At 31.5% G+C, this 23,124-nt stretch overlaps 1 protein-coding gene across 4 annotated transcripts in view; it reads left to right on the plus strand.

Moving 5' to 3' along the window:
* LOC123691227 overlaps positions 1–23,124 on the plus strand; it is a 329,138-nt gene that overhangs the window by 182,461 nt on the left and 123,553 nt on the right. Inside the window, exon 1 of one of the 4 annotated variants that reach the window (XM_045635526.1) lies at positions 11,380–11,583. The exons of the other annotated variants lie outside the window; for them this stretch is intronic. Within the exon in view, the coding sequence (XP_045491482.1) occupies positions 11,530–11,583 (54 nt within the window). The 5' untranslated portion in view covers positions 11,380–11,529. Of the gene's footprint in view, positions 1–11,379; positions 11,584–23,124 lie in introns of those variants that run through there. 4 annotated transcript variants of the gene reach the window in all.

Consider the following 23,124-nt stretch of genomic DNA (forward strand, 5'->3'; position numbering starts at 1 on the left):
CGGGACATAGGGTTAAATTGCAGACAACGCCGCGGGCGATGGTCAAGCCTTACAAGTTTTCAGTCTAAGCAGTTTTGTGGTCTAGTGATTCGTTTTTTAGTTGTCTAAAAATATTGTTCAAAACTCGCCGAAAAGTGTAAACTTTGAGAGACGGTTGAGATTTTTTCTAGATATTATACACTGTATTCATATTTTAGTGTCTGTTTTAACTTACTAGTGTACTTTTTTCAACTATTGAACTAAGATACTTTAATATAATAAACTTGAATTTTATTAATAATTTATACCTAGATGTAAAAATAACTTCATCATTAGTTAACTTTTACGCAGTCTAATTTAATAACAACAAAAACGTCTCGAAAAAATATAAGCGACTGAAATTTTCTGATCTTTTTTGAACACAAAAAAAAATAACACACCATTTTAAAACACTCCAGAAATATAATCATAAAACTTGCATAAAACAGTACTTTTTAGTCCCTGTCACAGACAATTCCGAATTAATTTCAGCGATACTAATTAGAATGGGATCTCTAGTAGAAGTTATACTAACTACATCGTTAAAACTTCTCTTTGTCCTTTATTGGTAAAAGAAAAACTTAGCACTTTGTCTCTGTTTAATTTCATAGTGTATTTTTAATTTTACGCTTCGAGCGGACTGTTCTGTGATACTAAATTTTTCAAACGAACACGCTCGTAAAAACAATAACTATTTTCTGATAGTCGCAGTTATTAAGCTAGTTAATTAATGATATTTTCTTAGTAAATATTGTTACTAGGTTCCTAATTTACGCTAAAAAATACAATTTTCAGTAAAAAAATATCCAAGATATTTTTTTTGTCGCACAGTCTACTATCTTCTTAGTAATATTATAAATGCGAAAGTTTGTGAGTATGTGTATGTGTTTGTTACTCTTTCACGCAAATACTACTGAACCGATTATAATGAAATTTAGCACACATATAGAAGATAACTTCGATTAACACATAGGATAGGTTTTATCCCGGAAATCCCACGGGAACGGGAACTATGCGGGTTTTTCTTTGAAAACGCGGGCGAAGCCGCGGGTGGAAAGCTAGTTTATATTTCCTGCTAGTTTTAAGGATTATATAATTTTAAACATAAATTATATATTATATCTCAAATGCTATAAATATGCATATTCTATAAATTCCTTCTCGTTATATTATATTGGTGTGTGAGTCTTCAAAACACTCACGGGTGAAATGTTTGCACGTCGGAATCCATATTTGAAACTTTGTGTTACCCCTACTATGTGTTTTCTTCTGTAATATCGATCTATCTCGATAGTATAACTCATCAATTGCGACTGATATTTTCTTTAGGATTCGGTTAAAAAATTTAGTGCATAATATTTTAATTTCATACAAATCTACTAAACTGTCTATCATTATATTAAATTGAAGATAGATATGATTTGTACAAATATAATTCAACTCTCTTTTTAAGTAGTTGTTGCACTATTCCTCCATGAGCATGAGGAGAGTCAATTTCGTTACGTTTTGCACGAATATTTAAAAAAGAATATATGTAATTAAATCATTCAATATTAAGACAACAAACTATAACGTCCATTCTTATGTTGTGAATAGAGAAATAAATTAAATATACACAACATATAAAGAAACGTATAAATAGTGAAATAAAGTAATATTAATTCATAGTTTACTCGAACACATAGTAGGGTCTCGTCACATCTGAAATACGAGTGACAAAGTGTGACATGTTACATGCGTTCGTAAATTGATATCACTTCACTGTGGGTTTCATATGCTTGTGTATTTGAATTAGAATTACAATTTTACTTACAGGAAGTTGTTATATAGGGTATAGAGTATAGAGCAATGTAGAGATTTAGTTCGATTTATTTGTAATGTCTTAATAGACAAATATTAATTATTTATTAACTAGCTTACCACCCGCGGCTTCGCCCGCTTTGTCTAAAACCTAATAAATTATATACTAAAACCGAATCACTCTATCTAATAAAAAAAACCGCATCAAAATCCGTTGCGTAGTTTTAAAGATTTATACTATGTAGTGATGATAGGTATATTATTATTGTCTTTTACCTGATCGCTATAAATATAAAATAATAATTTTGCCATATTTTATTAAGTTGTACCTATACTCGCATCACAATGCCACATTTAAAATTCTTGTAAAAATATATAAAATCTTTAGGCAACATTTAATGAGATTTTGCCTTCTTGCATGTCCAACTAACCTTTTTAAATAATTTCTTCAAGGCAAATTGTTATGCAACGTGTTTTTACTACGCTGCTTGCATGCAGAAGAATATCCGACTTTCATCAAAGCACCAGATTTCATAAAAAAGTTGATTGACAAAAATATAACGAAATAAACTCTGTAATGTTGCACGCCCATCATTCTGGCATTTGAATTTTTTCCGCCTATTTACCCCAACTTGAGCCCGTGATCGATGCGGACATTTAGGGCAGATGCCATTATTTTGTTGTTATCACTGTGATTTTCACTGTTACAATAACTACAATACAAATACAAAATATAACACCAAAAAATCACTGTTATTTTCTATCACTTCGTTAATACAGATATTGGATCTGGTTTGGTAAATCCACTATTATGTAAGAAATGTTTTTTAAAGCGCCTAAATTGTCGGATTAAATACTATAATTATGTTTTGCTAGCTTAGTTTGTAGATTAGTTTCTTTATATTTTATTTGACTTCGTCGTCGTCGTTGTCGTCAGCGACAGGTAGCTGTAACACATAAAAGTAATAGACTTATTTCACAGTGATTTCAAAAGTAGCAGCGCTATTTCACAGTGATTTTTCCCCAGCCCTCTTCCGTTAGTAATGAGGCGAGGTAACGAGAGGATTTATCTTTGAAGCTGACGGATGTCTCGTCAGAGGCTGATACCTGAAGTCGCTCAAGATTAAGGTGTCATTAGCGATAGCGGTTTTTGATTCGCCATAAATATTGCTACTATTTATGTATGTAAATACTATAGATAACTACATGTGTAAAGATTCCTGATAAACTTGAAATCAGAAAAACGGTTTTTTATATGTAATAGTATCCATTGATGACAAACTAGTCTTACAGTTTGAATCTAATGTTAAAGTAAAACACTAACCTATCATTCTATAGCATAAAATTTTGCGTTAATAATATTAGCAACATTTTCAAACTGCACCAAACTTACTAGACAATAAAATAATGCAAATTGCTCCTAATGGCTACTAAATTATAGGCACTGAACAAAAGATACTTCGAAAACTGAGAGCCTACTAAATCCTAATTCCGCTGACTAGGCTAAGCGTCTAAAGGACTAATTTAAATTTATAATGTGGAAACACTGAATTCATTGAGACAATAGAGCAAGTCTAGACCGGGGGGATCCAAGGTTACGCAACGGGAAATAAAATTTGTTTTATTGCCTTTTAAAAGATTAGGTCATTCAGGACACTAATAGTAAATGATGTTAGTAGGGTTCTTTATGTGTCGTTTAGGAGAAGTATTTTTGTTTGTAGGATATAACGCAAAGATGTGAGAGAGTTGAAACTCGGCTTGCTAGTAAATAATAATAATATAATGCAATGCATATTGTATATTGTATATTATTTCGCAGTTATCAGACCCATAACATATCAGGTATATATAGCTTAAGCATAGGTAGGTAATTAATAGTAATTTGCGTCAATAATAAACTGTTATCTATACATATAATAAATCTGTTGAAGGGTCAATTCTGTACATTGAAAATATTGAAAAAATAAATACCAGGGGGTGTTACTGGATCGATACCGAACCCAAATATGTGATTAAAAAAATTTTTGTCTGTCTGTCTGTCTGTCTGTATGTATGTTCAGGCATCACGTGAAAACTAACGGTTCGATTTCGATGAAACTTGGTATAATTATACCTTATAATCCTGGGCATAAAATAGGATACATTTTATCCTGGAAAAATACGTAGAAACAAATTAATCTAATTTTTCAGTTTTATCCATAGACGTTGTTCTGTAGAACCGCGAACACACGTTGCGTATTATTATAGGCCTAGCCGTATTTGGGTCCAATAGATATTTATAAGATGTCATTGTCAGAGTTACTCAAAATGGAGAAATAAACCATCCACGTAAAGACCGACATCCGCGCGGACGGAGTCGCGGGCGGAAGCTAGTCAATTTAATATTATTATAGTGTTTCTGAAATAAATTTTTTCCACGTGTGTGTCCAGAGATCAATGTGATTAAACTTATAACATATAATTGTATTTATTATAACCATATAGGTAGAAATAGATAAAAACTAAGCAACGTCCAAGTTAAAAAGTTTTATCAATTCTATTTAAGTTTTCAACAAAAAACAAAATATTTTAGTTGCATTTTCCTCCTGGGATCTAACGTTATAGAAGAAAAACTTTCCTATCCTCATTTTGTATTAAAATACCGAAGTTTACTGATTAAAGTTGTTATGTGCATAGATAACTTCAGCGTTATTAATTGTACCTAAATCAGTTTTGATAATCTGCTTGAACTACACTGTGTATTGATCCAATGAATGAATACTTATGAAATACTAGGCCTCCGCCCGCGGCTACGCCCGCGCAGTCAAAGAAAAACCCGCATAGTTCCCGTACCCGTGGGATTTCTGGGATTGCGTCATTTTCCCGGGATAAAAAGTAGCCTATGTCCTTTCTCGGGTATCAAAATATCTCCATACCAAATTTCATGAAAATTGGTTCTGTAGTTTAGGCGTGATTGAACTAAGTTAAGTATGGATAGGTAAATTCCTAGCTTACAAGTGACTCCATTTGATAAAAATAAGATACAATTTGAGTGTGATATGGATATAAAAAATAATCGCACGAATCATAAATAGACTTTTAGCACTTTACAGAAAGCGTGACCATATATCTATCATAAAAATGATAGATAAAAAATGAAGTGGGTACACTAAAAAAAAACCTCGAAGAAAAGCTAACAAGAATATAGGTACCTACTATACTAATCTATACTATACTAATATTATAAAGCTGAAGAGTTTGTTTGAACGCGCTAATCTCGGGAACTACATATAGGTACCTACTATTATACTAATCTATACTATACTAATATTATAAAGCTGAAGAGTTTGTTTGTTTGTTTGAACGCGCTAATCTCGGGAACTACTGATCCGATTTGAAAAATTCTTTCAGTGTTAGATAGCTTATTTATCGAGGAAGGTTATAGGCTATATATAATTACACTACGACCAACAGGAGGTGAAACCGCGCGGAGCATCTAGTTGTTAATATACCTAAAAGCAATATTGAAATTTCCTGAAATCGAAAAGAATAATAATCAGAATATTACGAGTGAAATGGTACTTTACAAGGGTAAATTTTATAAGTCATATTTGATAAAAATGTCATATTTATAGATACAAAGTTTCCTGTACACGCTTAGTAACAAACAAATCCCTCTATCTCGACATTTTGTGGCATAAGTCGCGAAAAATTCCATAGTTTTAGATTCAGGTTATCTTCAACTTCATTTATGCAGGATTTAAGGGTAAATGTGACGGTAATATTTTATTATTTGCTGGTAGTAGATATTATGTCAAAATGTGTGTTTTTAAGGATTTGATATAACATTTATAAATCATAATAAAGTTAATATTATTATTTATTATGTATTATAACATATCCTAGCACTTACAATAATTACAATTAAAATAAAAAAAATAAAAAAAAACTTTTCAGCGCAGATCCGGGAAAGAGATTATAAACATTGAACCATAAATGGTGAAGAACTTTTAACTAAAGCACATATTTTAAGAATGCCTCAAAGTTTATAATTATTTAAGAGGTTATTGTACACATCGCTATTTTTGATTCGATTGATTTGATAAAATAAAGTAATTTAGTCACTCTTTGACTTAGCCATCGACAAACGTTTGGAATCAAATCAAAAGCAGATTGTTGATTCAGATAATGTGTTTACTTAATAACCTTGTTTTTTTATTTGTTATTGTTGTGAATGTTTATTCTTATTTTTATTTTTTTAACCGAAAAGCTTTCTTAATCTTAAACTTAATCTTTGGCCTATTTTACAATATACCTAATGTATCTAATACTACTTATACACAATTCAAAATATATAAAGATTTTTAACCTAGAAAAAGCAATTATTATGTACATCCAAAACTACATTTTTACAAATGTAACCGATCTTCGTGTTTTAAAAGCGACGCGGTGGTCCCACGCTACATACACACCAATTACTCTCCAAAAACCAAACTACAGCACGCTAATTTCATCTTTGTGATTTAGAGAATAAGAGCGTAATTAGCTCGAAGTGGTTTCAGTAATTGAATGAACATTTTGCCGTGACGTATCTATTTTGGTTTGGTGCAGTCCACAGCTGTTTGTCTCTAATTACCATGTTCATTCATAAAGTAATTATTACATTTGCTCATTAAGAACTGTTTGTATTAAGGAATTTAAATTGCGTTCAGATTATATCAATACTTGATTATTTATGGTTAAGTTAACAAATGTTTCAATGACTATTAGTACCACAAAATTATAATAGCTTACGTTTTTCTTCTAACAGTGTGTCTTTTTAACCGACTTCAAAAAAAAGGAGGAGGTTATCAATTCGGCCGGTATATTTTTTTTTTTTTTTTTTTTTTTTTTATGTATGTACACCGATTACTCCGAGGTTTCTGAACCGATTTACGTGATTCTTTTTTTGTTCGATGCGGGATGGTGTCGAATTGGTCCCATAAAAATTTTATTCGGCTAGGCCTAGTAGTTTTTATTTTATGAGCATTTTTGTCTATACTCGATGACTTAATTTCAATGTAGCAAGTAACTTTGATTCACTTCCCGGTAACCGATTGAGCTGAAATTTTGTATACGAATGTAAATTGGATAGCGATGAAACATTATCATGACATGGAGCTGATCTGATGATGGAATCGGAAGGTGGCCATAGGAACTCAGTAATAATATATTGACTCAACTTTATCGAGTTTGGGCTCGTTTGATTCGTGTTGAAAAATACACTAAAAAGTATTAAATAAAAATAACTGCGTTAAAAACAACCGACTTCAAAAACGGAAAAGTAAGAAATAAAAAAGATTTGATATTATTAATTACTACATATTATTTTTATGTGCTATTTATTAAATAGGTTTGAAGTCGGTGCCAAATACTAAGCACTTAGTATTAAGCCCATGCACCGACATCAAACCTTTTTAGTAAATAGCACATAAAAATAATATGTAGTAATTAATAATATCAAATCTTTTTTATTTCTTACTTTTCCGTTTTTGAAGTCGGTTGTTTTTAACGCAGTTATTTTTATTGTTATTTTTGGGTATGAGGCAGATGTATTTGTTTTTTATTTGACTAATTGATTGAGTGTAGAGCGCGATACTCAAACTTACCAATAATACTTGTTTCTTCCGCAAGTAAGGGCTTTTATCAACATACGTTATTTAAATATGCATTTATAAAAATGTGTTCCTAGCTCTATCCAATTTGATCAAAACTCTACATTTGATAAGAACTCACTAAAGCTAGAGAAATACCGATGTATAGAGCTATCACGCGTTCTCTACACCTCTACAATTCGATTTTAATCCCTCACATCTCAGATCAATCATCGAAAACGACTCTACATTGACGTCTCTACTTAAGCGTCTCAAATCTCTACCTCTTAAACATTGCGAATCGCTCTATATTTTAGCGTTCAATAAAAAGCATTATCCTTTCTATAATTTAGTGCACCGTCCTATTATGTTATCGCAAAACCGTAATAATTTAGCCCTCTTTGATACAACAAAGCGGCCAAGTGAGCGCCCTCCGAAATTCGGAATAAGGGAGGACCGGCAGTGTGAGGCTAGCTGTCGAAGGGAGTGCACGTGCGTACGGTTGGATCTGTGCTGGTTCGGTCGCGTGTGAAAACAAAACAACTATCAATCAATACTTTCAGTGATAACAAGTGACCTTGAAGTGATGAACTTTCACCCATTTTGATACACTATTGTATTTTTCGCAAACGGACACAATATAAGGAGCAAAAATTATTTTGTATCAGTTTTTTAAGGTGACTGCCGAGCTTTTTATGTTTTCATTTTGTTTTTTACAGTTTATTTCATAGAAAGCTGCAACTAAAACAAACATGCTTTTGAGTTATCAATGGCGTTGTAAATTGCGTTTAATTTAATTTATGTTCCATTGAAATAAATGAATCTGTATTTAAAATCAATTTGCGTTCGGTTGGTCGTATTTCGCTTATTGCCAATACTGAAATTTTAATTAAAACGTAATAACAGTTATGGGGACCTTTGTACTGAATTCGTTGAGTCGTGATTTAAAAATTTGGCTGTTTCAATTTGATTAAATAATTTTACTTTCGATAATTTTATATAAGAGATAAGTAATATAAATAATTATTTTAAAATATGACCATTCATAATTAATGAAAATAATGAAAGAATGGATAAAACCGTCGTGTATATATGAATTCTTCAAATGTGATAGGAAACCATTCATTCGCATATTATTTTACAACAATTTTTAAAAGCCTCCTATGTAATCAATTTATTAATGCAAATTGGGTTACTGTACATTTTTTTTTTGTAAAAAAAAATAAAAAAATGCAAGCTATATTTGAATAAATTACAACAATTATTAATATAAGGTTGAAGTATACATAAACTTGAATTAAAATAAAACCAAAAGCTTACACAAGACTCATAATATCTAGTAAATAAACATTTTTTTATTCATAAACATAGATGGCTCCTAAAACGTTACACCATTCCAAAACCACCCAACCAAAATATACCACACCTCAAAACTATTACATGAAACCTTTTTCAAAATTTAAAGCAGTAGGTAAGCAGACAATCCCGCAATATTAACCGAAGCTTATCGTGACGGTTCGAAGGGCTGCAACCCTTCCTTTGAGTCATTTAAACTAAACTATTGATCGAATGCACCGCATGCTAATATTTTACATGCACTGGTATATGGATTAATTTTAGCTCTTTGGACTTAAAAATAGGAAATTTTCCTTTTATCTAACAGTTAAAAATAACTCAATACATACTGAATATAATGTTAAAACGTTAATATTATTATTCAAGTAACGAAACTTACCTTAAACACAATCCTTATAGAAGAATTTTAGGAAATAAAAGAAACTTGAGATTTTTTATGCGTTCTCTGTTATTAGTAAAATTATATTTTTACTTATTTCATTATACCTTTAGTCCTGTTCTCGTTCCCAAATAATAGAATATCTATATTATAATTTCTTGTTCATAACACCTTTCAATAACAGCACATTTTGTAGCTAAAAGCAATTTATGTTCAAATAATTTTCCATCGAAACTTAACAATGTATTTTGTGAAAATACTAAACTTTGAACAGAATAATGATCACCTTTTATACGTGTCTATTGTTTTTGTTAATGAGTCATTTAGCAGCAAAACGAATACTAAAACTAGCATTACAATGTGTTAGTTAAAATATTTAGTAAATTTTATATACCACTTAAAATCTGTATCGTAATATGCAACTAAATATACAATCAAAAGGAGATAAATATTAGTTCCCAAAAATATAATGTAAACCTGTCATGTTACGTACTTTCATTAATCATTAAATCTAGAAATAGATTTTGTAAGATATCCCAAAGTAAAATGATTATTATGTTTGATTCAATTACTAAAGAGTCACAATCTAAACTATACAATTTTATAAATGATACTAATAAATACGACACTGTAATTCTAATAAATAATGCATTTATAAATTTATAAAGAATATAAAAAATTCTGAGCAATTCAGCCACTCGCTGAAGTGGCTGAACTGGTCAGGCATCCGCCCCGGTTTGGCACGAAAGGATGCGGGTTCGAGTCCCGCCTCGTGATCGAATTTTTTCTATTCTTTATAAATTTATATTTATAAAGCATTTGAATGCCTTTTAACCAAAAATATCAAATTCAATAATGCATTTTTTAACTACTATGTCAATAAAACTCAATAAAATCATTTTAATAAAAACTTACCCACAATTACATAGAAATTAAAGTCACAACAATAAAGTGTAAATAACAGGACGATTCCGTGTGAAACAGTGACTCACTGTTCCCTCCCCATTGATGTAGATATTTATGTTAATTACGGCTTAATCATGTTTCTTCATTATTTATAGCGACGGCATATAAATTGGTATCAATTCCATACTATCTCCTACATCGCTATTACATTTGATACTACAACAGTAGCTTTTAGCTCCGTGTAAATTGTAATAAGCATGTCGTTTAACCAATATATGAATTCACTCCTTCCTTGTTCGTTTGGTTAGTGACTTACCACACTACCAATTTGCAGTACAAAAGTTTCGTTAGGTGTTGTTGGAAGATATTATGTCAATAAGATTAAAGAGAATGTCGAATATCTGTCTGTGCTAGCTAGCTTGAATCTTCTTGTGGACACTGGACAAACACGGTTATAAAGTATACCTGTAACTTGCAGATTGTTCGACATAAACGTCAATACCATACTAACAAACAAATCCCGGATAAAAATTTTTGAGTATAGTAGTAGTCACTTGTAATTAAAAAAACCTTGTCCTATTATAAACTCTATTTCTTGCCTTAGATTAATTTGCTCTAATAAGTGATAGAGCAGCGCCTGACAAATATTACAAAGTCTTTTCATTTTAAATACATACACTTCAAATCTAACTTCCCACGAACTTTTATGTCGAGAGAAAACGTTCTAGAGTATTCCAGAACCCGTTAACTGATTCTATTAGAAAAATAATTCCTCATAAAGAATTGTGTAGTAATTTGTTAGCAAAGTTTCCAACCTTTCAAGCCCAGTTCATTGATACAGATAGGTTGATTCACTTACCTGTCCGCCCACCGCTGGGCGTGGGTTGAACCACCATTTTCGGTTGTGTAAACGCATTAGATAACGTTATTGCATAATTTACAAGGCTATGTTTAATTTCTTAGATAAAATGTTTATTTTATTGTTTGACCCGATTCGCGGAATGGTTTAGAGCCGTGTTTTTTGGGAAAGGTTCTTTTTATTGTGAATGTGTGTAAATATATCCTATGTACGAGTATGTGTTTGTTTATACTTTTGACGGTTTATAAGCACTGCGAAAAACTTTGTATGTAATGGTATGGTATGAAAACAAGATCACAAGATACTTGAAGAGAATACTTATAAGAATATAACTATATTCAATTTATTATTGTGTAGTTGCAGCTATATCTATTTTTTATTAACATTTTTATTTTTATATTTTTTTAGCGCTTCAATATTTACATTTCAGCTTCCAATTGACCAAAAGTGACGTAAAAGACTTTTAGGAGTTGTGTTCAACCAAAACTGTGATAGTGAAAAAAACGTTTGTGCCAAATTACGTGTTCGAGTTTGAACTCTATGCATGAGGTTTTAAGGCGGGATTTAGATAGACGCCGAGGTGGCTTTAATGGCTACGGATGGGCACCAACCTATCTAAATTGAACAAGACCAGAGTCTCCGGTGTCAATCATGTTAGTATTGCCTGCTTTATGTACGAATATTTGTTCTTATTCGATGTTTATTGTGTTAAAGATGTGACTAGGATTGTATGAATTCAAAATTCAAAATTTTCGTCCTAATAACTGTTACTGCGTATTGCGATGAAACATACAGACTATGAAAAATATTCATAGTATACCGAAAAACGATATCTATATTCTATACATAATATTATTATGTATCATCGCGATACTACCGTCACGAGTGTAGCCTCTCAAAAACGCACGAGAAGATGGGGCATCTAAAGGTACCTAGCATGCTGCAGCCTGCAAGCATTCAAATATATTTTTTTTTCATATGAAAATTATATAATCCTAAAATAGCATTCCATACTATTATGTATTTTCACTTTTTATTAAATTACTAGCGGTCCGCCCCGGCTTCGCCCGTGGTTTCGTTTCACGTTTTCTCTACATAAGAACCATCCTCGAACTTCAAGGAATATTATAAAAAAATAATTAACGAAATCGGTTAAGCCGTTCTCAAGTTATGCGCTTACCAACACATTTTGGGATTCATTTTTATATTATAAAGATTATTTGGATATGTTCATTATGAAAATTTGATTATGCAGTATATTTCCGGCACAGTTTCTTAAATCATTTATTATTTCAATTTATATAATAATGATAAATGATGATCAGAAATTAATTGCATACATCACATATATTTAATTCTATTCATACATACAGAAACACTATAGAAACTAGACAGTGGAAAAGAAGCTGATGCCAAAAGCGTTCACAAAGTCTACCAATATGTCTCTTGCTCCGTACATTTTGGCACAATTACATATTCAGTCGCATTTTAAAACATTTTATGTAAATAAAATACGCTTATTGTATGTAGTTTTGTATTCGTTCCTTTTATAGAAGCTGGAAGACTGAATTTTACCTATGTGCTTAAATTTTTTGTGTTATAAAATTATCCGTTACTTATTAATATTATTGAAAATATGTAGAGTCAAATTTATAACGCAAAGTTTAAGCTAATATCTACAATATTAATTCACTCAACTTCTACTTTAAAAATAAATCTATTATTATAGCCTGAAAAGGGCACTGACAGACATGTACATTTACCTTATGTTGCATTCAACAAAACAACTCTTTAGGAATTCCAACATATTAATTGATTACTTACATCTGATTTCTGAACAACACAAAGAAGTTCAAAATAAGGAGCATGTAATTTCAGCGCTGAATTATTTAATGATAGCACATTTCCTTGTTACACGTAAATCATTATTTTATTACACTCTCACCATACACGCGTAAAGCGAAGTAAGCGCTTGTAAATCAACGTTATTTGTCAAGGAAAGCGCTTTGCTCTGCTTTTATTACAAAAATACGGTTATCACTCTCACTTGTGTTTTAATGGGTTTAATGTTATTTACATAGTATTATCGTGATATGTATGTAGTGAGTGCATTTAAAATTTAGCACACGAGTCAGAAGTGAAACTTTTTTTGGCAAGATTCAAAGTTACCGAAATCGTCGCTTTACTCCATGACGGTATTGCCATGACGCAATCTTTAAATTTTACTCTCAACGCGGCTTTTGCACTTCAAAAATTCACTTTACAATGTTAATAATTGTATACTAGCGGTCCGCCCCGGCTTCGCCCTTGGTACATATTTCGCAATAAAAGGTAGCCTATGTTCTTTCTCAGGGTCTAAAGATTGTCTGTGCCAAATTTCATCAAAATCGGTCCAGTAGTTTATGAGCCTATTCATTACAATCAAATAAACAAACAAACAAAGTTTTCCTCTTTATAATATTATTAGTTTAGACAAATGTTTGGTTTGTTTATCTTACTGTATAATGCAGATGCGATGCTTTACATGCTTCTCAAAGATTTTCTTAATGTTTGAGTTTTAATTAATTTATAAGGGCTTGTTAAATCTATTATTTTATAAACAATTGTAAGTCTTTATGATCGCATTGGCACAGTTTTACTAAATTTTGCCATAGAACAGCTAAAATGTTCTGAGTAAAATCGCAAAAATTCCCTCCTAAGACAAAATCGGGGTCGTAGAACTATGTCTTCTCGATTTCATATAACTCTCAGTTGCCTGCGGCCCTCCTCACACCTCCGTGTTATCGAAACACTTCCCTAATCAAGACGGATGGGCCATAAGAAAGGCTATTGAAAACAACACATACATAGGAAATAGGTAATAGATTTCTTAGAGAAAAATGACGCAGTTAGATATTTTGCACTTTCATAATTAAGTACAATGTTTTGTCCATTTAAATATTATAACGGTTCTAGTACAGGTAAATGGAATCAAAGTATGTTAAATCCGTATTCCAATAACTCATTACCAAGCGTTTAAATATTGATTACAATGCACTAATTAGCGTCAGTGGGCACACACTCGATCATTAATTTATTAGCCGGCTATGTTGAAAAGCCATTGAGATGGAAAAGCCCTAAAGCAATTAAATGAGAGCGGCTAATCTGCGAGTGACATCCCTGATGCGTCGTGACGTTTTATTGGACGCGGCGTGCTTTGATCTGACGTCTTGCGATTGTTGTGTCCAATTAGATGACGCGCTTATGTAACGTTGTGTGTAGGGGTGTCAAATATGTAATTATTAAAAAAATTCTAACATATTATTCAGTAATTACCCTTTAAAATTAATATATTATAATAGTAGGTGCGCTATATGAAAATTTATTGAAAACGATTAGAATGTTAACATGCAAGAATATAATTTGTCACGAATCTATGTATATACATAGTAAGAATATTGATCGGTTGTTCAACAAAACTTCTACCTATTTGACTTTTTTATGTACAACAACTATCCACATTTTTAAACGAAAAAATATTAACGTTTTCTATCACAGCACTACCAATAAAATGGACGCAATTATCCACAACTCGTAAAGAAACGATGAAACTTTAAATCGATTCCAATCCCTAAGCGAATAATCGAGTAATCGAATATCTCGTATTCGAACGGATATTGAATCTTCCCGCGGTCCGGAAGCCGCGGCTCTTTCGCCCCCATTGGTCGGCATTGCGGCGCCAACATTTTTATCCTGTTTATGTAACTCAGATTGAATCAATAAACATATTTGGACAAGTCTTGATAATCTTTAATAGTAACTAACTATACATAAACATCGGCTACCAACAATTTTGTGTTGTTAGAGCTAAAACTTGTATTTTATAGGTTACTTGCTTACCGCCCGCGGCTTCGCCCGCTTTGTCTAAAATCTAATTAATTATATAATAAAACCTTCCTCTTAAATCACTCTATCTATTTAAAAAAAACCGCATCAAAATCCGTTGCGTAGTTTTAAAGATTTAATCATACAAAGTGTTGAGTAGTGCCTTTGCCCCCAAGGTTGCCCAAATAATAAAGCCTTTCCTTCAATCACTTTATTGCTCTTCACATTATATGTGTTGCTTATGCTAGCCGTTATGCACTACTGACTAATAATTATTCTAATAAATCTAAAAAGCGTCGGGGAAACAATGTGGACGCACACATATACAAAAAACTCGATCAGCGAATTGCATATATTGTGTGTCCCTACACAAAGGGACATAGGACAGAGAAAGCAACTTTGTTTTATAAGATGTGGTGATAATATTTTCAAAGCATTTTCGTCATTACAAAGTATATTTTTATCTCAATTTTTCAAGAAACTGCTTATTAAAATGGTACTTTGTGCAATCTTGAAAATGGGGCATTGAAGATAATATTCTACAAAAGTAGCGGAAGATTTTTTACCGTAAAATTTGTTGTATTATTTTAGTAAATAATATGAAAAGAATACCGACTATGAGTAGATAATATTATGTGAACTTCACTTGTAAGCTTTTTCGAGTGACAAATCAGAGATAAACAACTGAGCTTGTTAAACAAAAAAACAATCATCCAGTTAAGATAATCATTCAAATGATGATCAAATCATTCCAAAACACGTGCAGACGTCATTAACGACAATCCACATGATCACTTCACAAAATTACTGGTCCAATAATGATTTTATCCACCATTTTGATGATAGGTTTTGCCTGGGGCGTGCAGAGTTGCATGATGGATAATGTGACAATCTTGTAATGGTTTTTGGCGCCAATTGCATTTTTTATCTGTGATGATGATGTATCTGTTGAGAGTTCACGGTTTATTTCAAAATTGGAATACTTTTTTATTCGAATTTTGTTTGAATGACTGATTGCTTCGTATTTTGTCCCTCTATAAATGATTTTTCTAAAGTGAAACTTCTTTAGCTGCGTTGAGAGGGAAATTGCATGGTCGCGTCATGGCAATACCGTCACGTCATGGACGATGACGAAGATTTCCTTATCTTTAAATCTTGCCAAACAAGTTTCATTTCAGACACGTGTGCTCGGCACACACGCTCTTTTTTGTTAATTCTGAAAAAAATACAAATACTGAATAATTGTTACGATCATAACTATACCAAATTATTCACAGATAAGTTACAAAACAGATGTTTTACGTGATAAATATTTTTTTCGAGCATCCATCGCAATCTAATAACAAAGTGGGAGAAATGGCATTGTTGCCAGACCTCGCTAACTGAGTTATGGCACATAATGGTTACAAGGGATAAAACGCCTGAACATTGCAATATTTTGACATTCTTGTTTTGAATGTTCTGCGCGGAGGGTGAATGGGGGGCTTTATTTGAAAATATTGTTTATGGAATGTGGCATTCCTTTTTTAATTTTTTTTAAATGTTAATAATGTAAACGCAAAAATAATCACTATTTTAAAAATAGCAGAAATGTTAAAAATGATTACAACTATTTTTTCATATTTTAAAACCTTACAATATATTCTGATTTTCATATAATCAATTTCTCTATTTCTATACATGGTAAATTATGCAAGATATAAAACTCTTAAATTTTTGAAGTTAATATAACTAAGGGCTGATTTTTCAATCGTTGGTTAAAACTTATTCATCGAATAACGTATTACACTACCATTTCAATAATGTATTCTAATTGTCCGTATTTGACAGTTTAAAGGTGACATTTTAAAATGTTCGTGTAATACTTTATTGGACGGATAATAACGGATTTTTAAAAGGATTGAAAAATCGGCCCTACTTCAAACAACAATTATTAGACTTTTTTTATTGTTTTTCACCTATCACAAACAAACTTATATTTTAACAAAATAGGGTTAAAAAACTTTTTAGCAGCACTTTTACTCTACTTCGCATAGAAATGTTAATAGCAGCTTTAATCAAAATTGGTCTCTGAGTCCAATTGCAATGGAACAAACAGAAGGGGTGTAACACATCTCAAATATTGATTTACCGTTTTAACCAAGCCGTAATGAATCAGGCCTTAATGGTATTGCTTGTTTTCAATGGAAACGTAGTTAGAGGGAATTTTTTGAATGAAATGAGTATTAGGAATGATTTTTATTACTTTAAATTATGGCTAAACATAGTTTGAAATATTCGTAGTATAAAACTAACAAGTCATTCTAAAGAGTCAAAATATAATATGACAATTTTCTAAAAACAAATCGTCATTATCTTCATTATATTATCATATTTGTTTTTTTTTGTACCACTACAGAAAAATAGGACATGCCAGTTTAGATTTAAATCTACAGCGCTGGTCAAGTAGGAACTAGAATATGTATCCAAAAGTACATCATAATAGACCTAATGATTACAAAATTGTATATTGTTAAACACAAATTCATGTTTGATAAACTAAATAGTAAGAGAAATATATGCTCTAAAGAAAAAAAAGAAATCATAGAAAAAATAAAGTGTGATAAATATTCTATGAACTGTTTTAATATTTATGAACCTATCGATAAACCGTCAAGGATTACTCAATAAAAAATAACACAATAAAACGTCACAACTGACAATTTTGTGATAGTCAGATAATAATAGGAAACTGTGGCACTCGACGCCATTTCTGTGTCCAGTTAGACTCGTTTTTTATTTAATTCAGCAAATCCACCCTTGTTTTGTGGGGTGTTTTTGATGTGCGGTTCAAGTTAAACGAGTATACCGATTAATATTATTCATGGGTTTTATGGTATTGATATTTTTTTGACTAGCTCCTCGGCCGGGTCGGCGTAGAATTTATTACAGTTTATTACAGAATAAACATACTAACTAATATGTTTTGCGTTGATACATTGCAGTTTCTACAAATATTATAATTATTATAAATGGAATAAAATAAAATCATTCTCACAAAAACATAAAAAAATGTACAGATTTATCAGCCAAAGCAACTATGCTATGCATCGGACGGTATCTCTTACCAGAGTTTTAGAAGACAATTACGAAACGTCCCTATTAAATTATGTTTGGTTCTTTAAATATTGAGCTAGTATATAATATACTTTATAATATTACAATAAAATAAATAGATTATGTATACAAATATATAAAAATACGCTATCGCTTATAAATTGCGTTTAAAACACTATGAGGGTAGTCGCAATCGATACTTGACTACTGTCGGTTGAAATGTTTATGTTCAAATGATTTAATTAATGAATAAGAGTGTGTGCGCAACTTTTGATGTCCTCAACTAAATATTTGCTCACTTTGATGTTGATTAATTGGCACCTTTCTCTTTTGTTTACGTGTAAGTTATTTTTCCATGTTCATAAGACACAAGCTAGAATTGTCAAGAGAAAATGTCCGACTGCGTAGAAAAAGAGCGTGTGTTCCGAGCACACGTGTCAGAAGTGACACTTCTTTGGCAAGATTCAAATATACCATTAATTTTTACTATTTTTTTTAAATGAAATAAGGAAATTTCTTTATGACAGTAAAATTTCACTTCTTGGAGTAAGGAGACGATTAAGGTACAAGTCCGAGACGGGCCGCAGACCGCAAACTGCAACCGCAAACTGCAAGCGACACCACTTGTTTCTATGAACATCTATGAAATTGATTCCAAGCGCGGCAACACTGCTGCCTGCAGACGCAACGCGCAGCGATTCATAGATGTTCATAGAAACAAGTGGTGTCGCTTGCAGTTTGCTGTTGCAGTTTGCGGTCTGCGGCTCGTCTCGGACTTGTACCTTAATCGTCTCCTTACTCCAAGAAGTGAAATTTTACTGTCATAAAGAAATTTCCTTATTTCATTTAAAAAAAATAGTAAAAATTAATAAAATAACGTGATAATACATAATAATGAAAGGTTTGATAAAAATCAACAGCAAACATAAAATGAAGTCATGTTATATGGCAATAGTCATAATAACATTGTGTGTTTTCTATCTATTATGGTCACCTTTTGTACTTTACCTCGCATATAGTACATTGTAATGTTAAATGGTGTGGTACAATAAAAGGTTCAATAAACAAATATTATGAGTATCCTTTAATTATTTCAGAAATACGATCACTTTTAATTACTTTGAAATTTAATGGAAAATAGTAAATGAAGTGTTCGTGCACAAGTAGATATACTAGGTACCTCTTGTACTCGTCTCAAGAGCAGACGGTTAAATATTATATTTGGACCTCTATAAGGACGGTTTCGTAATCTTATAGAATTTGATTTGAAATATAAACGTTTTTATAGTTCTTTAGGAGTAGATAAAGTCTGAATTAAGTAACATAATAATATTATGGTAGTATAGAAAATCTCTATCCATAGGTAATAGAATAAATATAATATAGGTTCTACAATCTTCTTTCCGAATCGGTGATAATTAATGTTAAAAATATGTCATGACAATTCAAAGTGCTTCTAGAAGAAGTATAATAGTATAAATAAATGTTTGAATTTGAGTTCAGAGTTTGAAATAAAACACATTCAGATTAGTTACACCACTCAAGAAATAGTCGTTTACGCCATATAAAAATCCTCTGAATATTTTTAAATGATCTTCTTATTTACGACCTATCCTAGTCTAACGTATCTACGATTCATTCGCTTTGAATATCACTGCAGTAATCTGCAGTGCAAGTAAAAGTAGACTTTGTAACGGCATAAAAGGAAATCCTAGCTTTTGAACATCTAAGAAACCTTAGAGCAAACGCTTGCTTAGACGATGTACTACTGCATCAGAATTCGAGTCTATCTATTCACTTCTTAGTTCTTCAATATACACGCACACAAAGTTAATTATTAGCAATGTATGTGTTAGTGTATAACATTTACACACACATAAATTATGGGTGTTAATATGAGCTGTATACGCACACAGACACCAGTCTACAATTACGTAGCAATATTCAGAACTCCCTTATAGATTATAGGTATACTCACTGCACAAAATTGTTATAACTCAGCAAAAAATCTACGAAATTGCATACACACTGACCCTCTATCTCACAGTGGGTATTGTGGACACTTAGACAGTTTTACGATTTAGCATGATGCATGTCAGGAGATTTATTAGCATATGAATCTTGTCGGAAATAAAAGGGTTTATGAGTTTGTTTTCGTATTTTATATTCTAGTTTAGTAGATATCGTTTGCTGTTATTATCTTTACGAATGTCAAACGTTTTATATTTACTGCTTTTGTGACGATATAAAGTTTTCAGTGAGATTGAAATGGGATCTTGCTTTATTGTATACGACGACGTTTGCATACAAGATAATAGAGTTAAAATTGTAACGAAAAATTTCCGTGTAAATTCCGTGTGTGATTTCCGTGTAAAGGTTGGTGGTAAATGAGACAATAATTTCTTTAGACTGACTGCAGACTTTATTTAAAACAATAAGATTGTATAGTATCACACACACATAGCATATAATAATAATATAGTCATTACACTACATGCGTAAGTATGTTAAATGTAATTTTATTCACTTTTAAAACAATGAACGTATGTAGATTTTAAATTTCACTGCAATTCTTTAAAAAGATTTTTGAACTTTTTAAACCTAAGCTCAGTTTATTCTCCAATCCTTTAGAATATACTCTCTAAATACGGAAAGCGCAATGGTATTAAAAAAAAAAACAAATAATCAATTAGGAGAAGGAGTTGTCTCTGCTGATCGGGCATCGTTAAAAAGCTCTGTTGGACCGTGAGAGAACTTCCCTTGTTTAAGCAAACTTCGCTGTAGCGTCAGCAAAACACGATTGGATGGTTGGATTGTTTAACTATATACCCGTTTATATACCAATTATATTGCTATCCGTACATAGCTATGTTTGATAAATATGAGGAAATATTGAAGGATTGTCGATTTTATTTGTGAAATGTCGACTTTCAAGCGACGTTTCACAATATTTGAATATAAATGTTTTTTGGGTAGAATATTTCTTGTATGTTTATTGTGTAAAGCTTTTCCTATGGATGTGTTTTGCTAACAGACAAGTATGAGGTTATTTCATTATTCCTTCTCGAAAAATTATACTTTATTTACCTAGTTTAATTCGATTATAAAACCACTGTATCAAAAAGGAATCGTAAATCAAAAGATAATATAAATAATTCCTACGAATATAAAAGTTATACAAGGTGGATCATAAAGGAGCGGAGATTACATGAAAACTGCATTATGCAGGGCAGTAAAATTTAGTGCAACCCCTGCACCGCAGCCGTTGTATACCTACTGGTATACCTATATATAATTTGTTTGCTTTGTCATGTCTACGGGATACAAGCAATATTTGTATTGAAAGTTATACCACATATTATACATTAAGTTACGCAGTAAGTTGAGGTTGGGAATATAACATAAAGAAAAAACTTATCTGCCACGGTTTCGCTTTTGCAAAAAGTGTGATTAAATCTTATTGGTAGTTCTATTGATTAGTGTTTTCATAAACTTCAGCTGTATCTTAGTAGGCTTTCTAGATATATTATGAACGGAAAATATAGTTAAAATAATTAATCATTCGCATTCAGTGACCTACAATCGTCGATTAGAATATTAAAAAAAAAATTTAACTCAAATGACGGATTTTTTCACAAGTTGTAGTGTTTTCAGGTTTCACACATGACGGACAGGAAAATTTTTGACCTATTTCGGTGTTTTTTTCCAATTCTATTGAAGTAAATCAATTTTTTAAAAGTATGGGATTAATCTCCATTAAATTATCTCGACAATAGTATGCAAAATATCTTGATTCAGTGAACTAACAAGGCTATAATAATAAGATTAGCTGCAAAAATGAGGCGAAAAAAAATTTTCGATCGTAAAGCACTCTCTGATGCTTTGCATCGTCGTGCAATTATCCAAATGATACAATACTACAAAACGTATAGGTATATATATCTATACTATCTGTACTAATATGTATTATAAAGAGGAAAGGTTTGTAATTATGTATGTATGTATGGTTTTCACGCATAAACTACTGGACCGATTACAATGAAATTTAGCACACATATAGAGGGTACCTTAGACTAACACATAGGATAGGTTTTATCCCGGAAATCCCACGGGAACGGGAACTATGCGGGTTTTTCTTTGAAAACGCTGATGAAGCAGCGGGAGGAAAACTAGTGTATAATATTATGACGATGATTTCAAACTAATTAATCAAAATAATTGTACTTTAAACTTGTGTTGCATTAAAATATTCTAAACCATTATTTTCTTCACATATTTATTTAAATTAGATAAACGTCAAAATACACTTGGAATAAACACATTTACAGGGAAAATTTTTCTGTTATAAAAGTGTATACTCATATTTACCAAACGAAGGTAACAAGAGAAATATGAACAATATTTCACTTCTAACATTAATGTCTTCGACAGTCGTATAAGTAAAAATTTACGAGCTTATTTTGCTGTCCGTACTGATTCCTTTGGGATTATAACCCTCAGCGGCTCTATCTTAGTAAATAGTGTCCTAAGACCTTTGCTATTCTACTTAGGGATTTTATTCTAAGCTTCAGTGAATAAGTGATGTGAGAGTGTGGGCATGTTTTGGTTTCGGGTTACAGTGGGGTTCGATGGAAAATTCTAGAAGGAATCATGTTTCCATTTTTTTAGCGCGATGTCTATTACTAATGTAATTAAGTGAAAGTGTTTGATTGAAGGCGCTAATCTCAGGAACTACGGGTCTGATTTGAGAAATTCTTTTAGTGTTAGATAGCCCATTTATAGGATTTAGGAAGGCTAAAATATATCATCCCGTTAAGACCTAGAGAAGCGGCGCAATGCGGATAAAACAGCGGACATAGCTAGTATTTAATGTTGTATATCTTATCTATCACAAGTACCCAAAACATATTACTTTACTATATTTTGTTTTACATACTTAAAAGTATATTTTCAAAGATGTAACTATATAGATTTTAAAATTACTTCGTCTGTGTATATGTATGTAGTGTAGTAATATCTATGCCAAAATTCAATGCGAAGGGTTTATAGTATAAGGTATTAAATCACATTAAACTATCAAGTATCTAATGAATTTGTGCCAGAAATGGTACGGCAGGATTAATTAAATTCTGAGGGTCAAATTTCAGCGGTTACGTAGGTTCAAGCTGGTTACTTAAGTTATTTACATTAACCATTTTAAATGTTTACCATGAAACAAGAGAAAATTATTTGCT

This window comes from Colias croceus, chromosome 4 (assembly GCF_905220415.1).
Source record: "Colias croceus chromosome 4, ilColCroc2.1".
Lineage (NCBI taxonomy): Eukaryota > Metazoa > Arthropoda > Insecta > Lepidoptera > Pieridae > Colias > Colias croceus.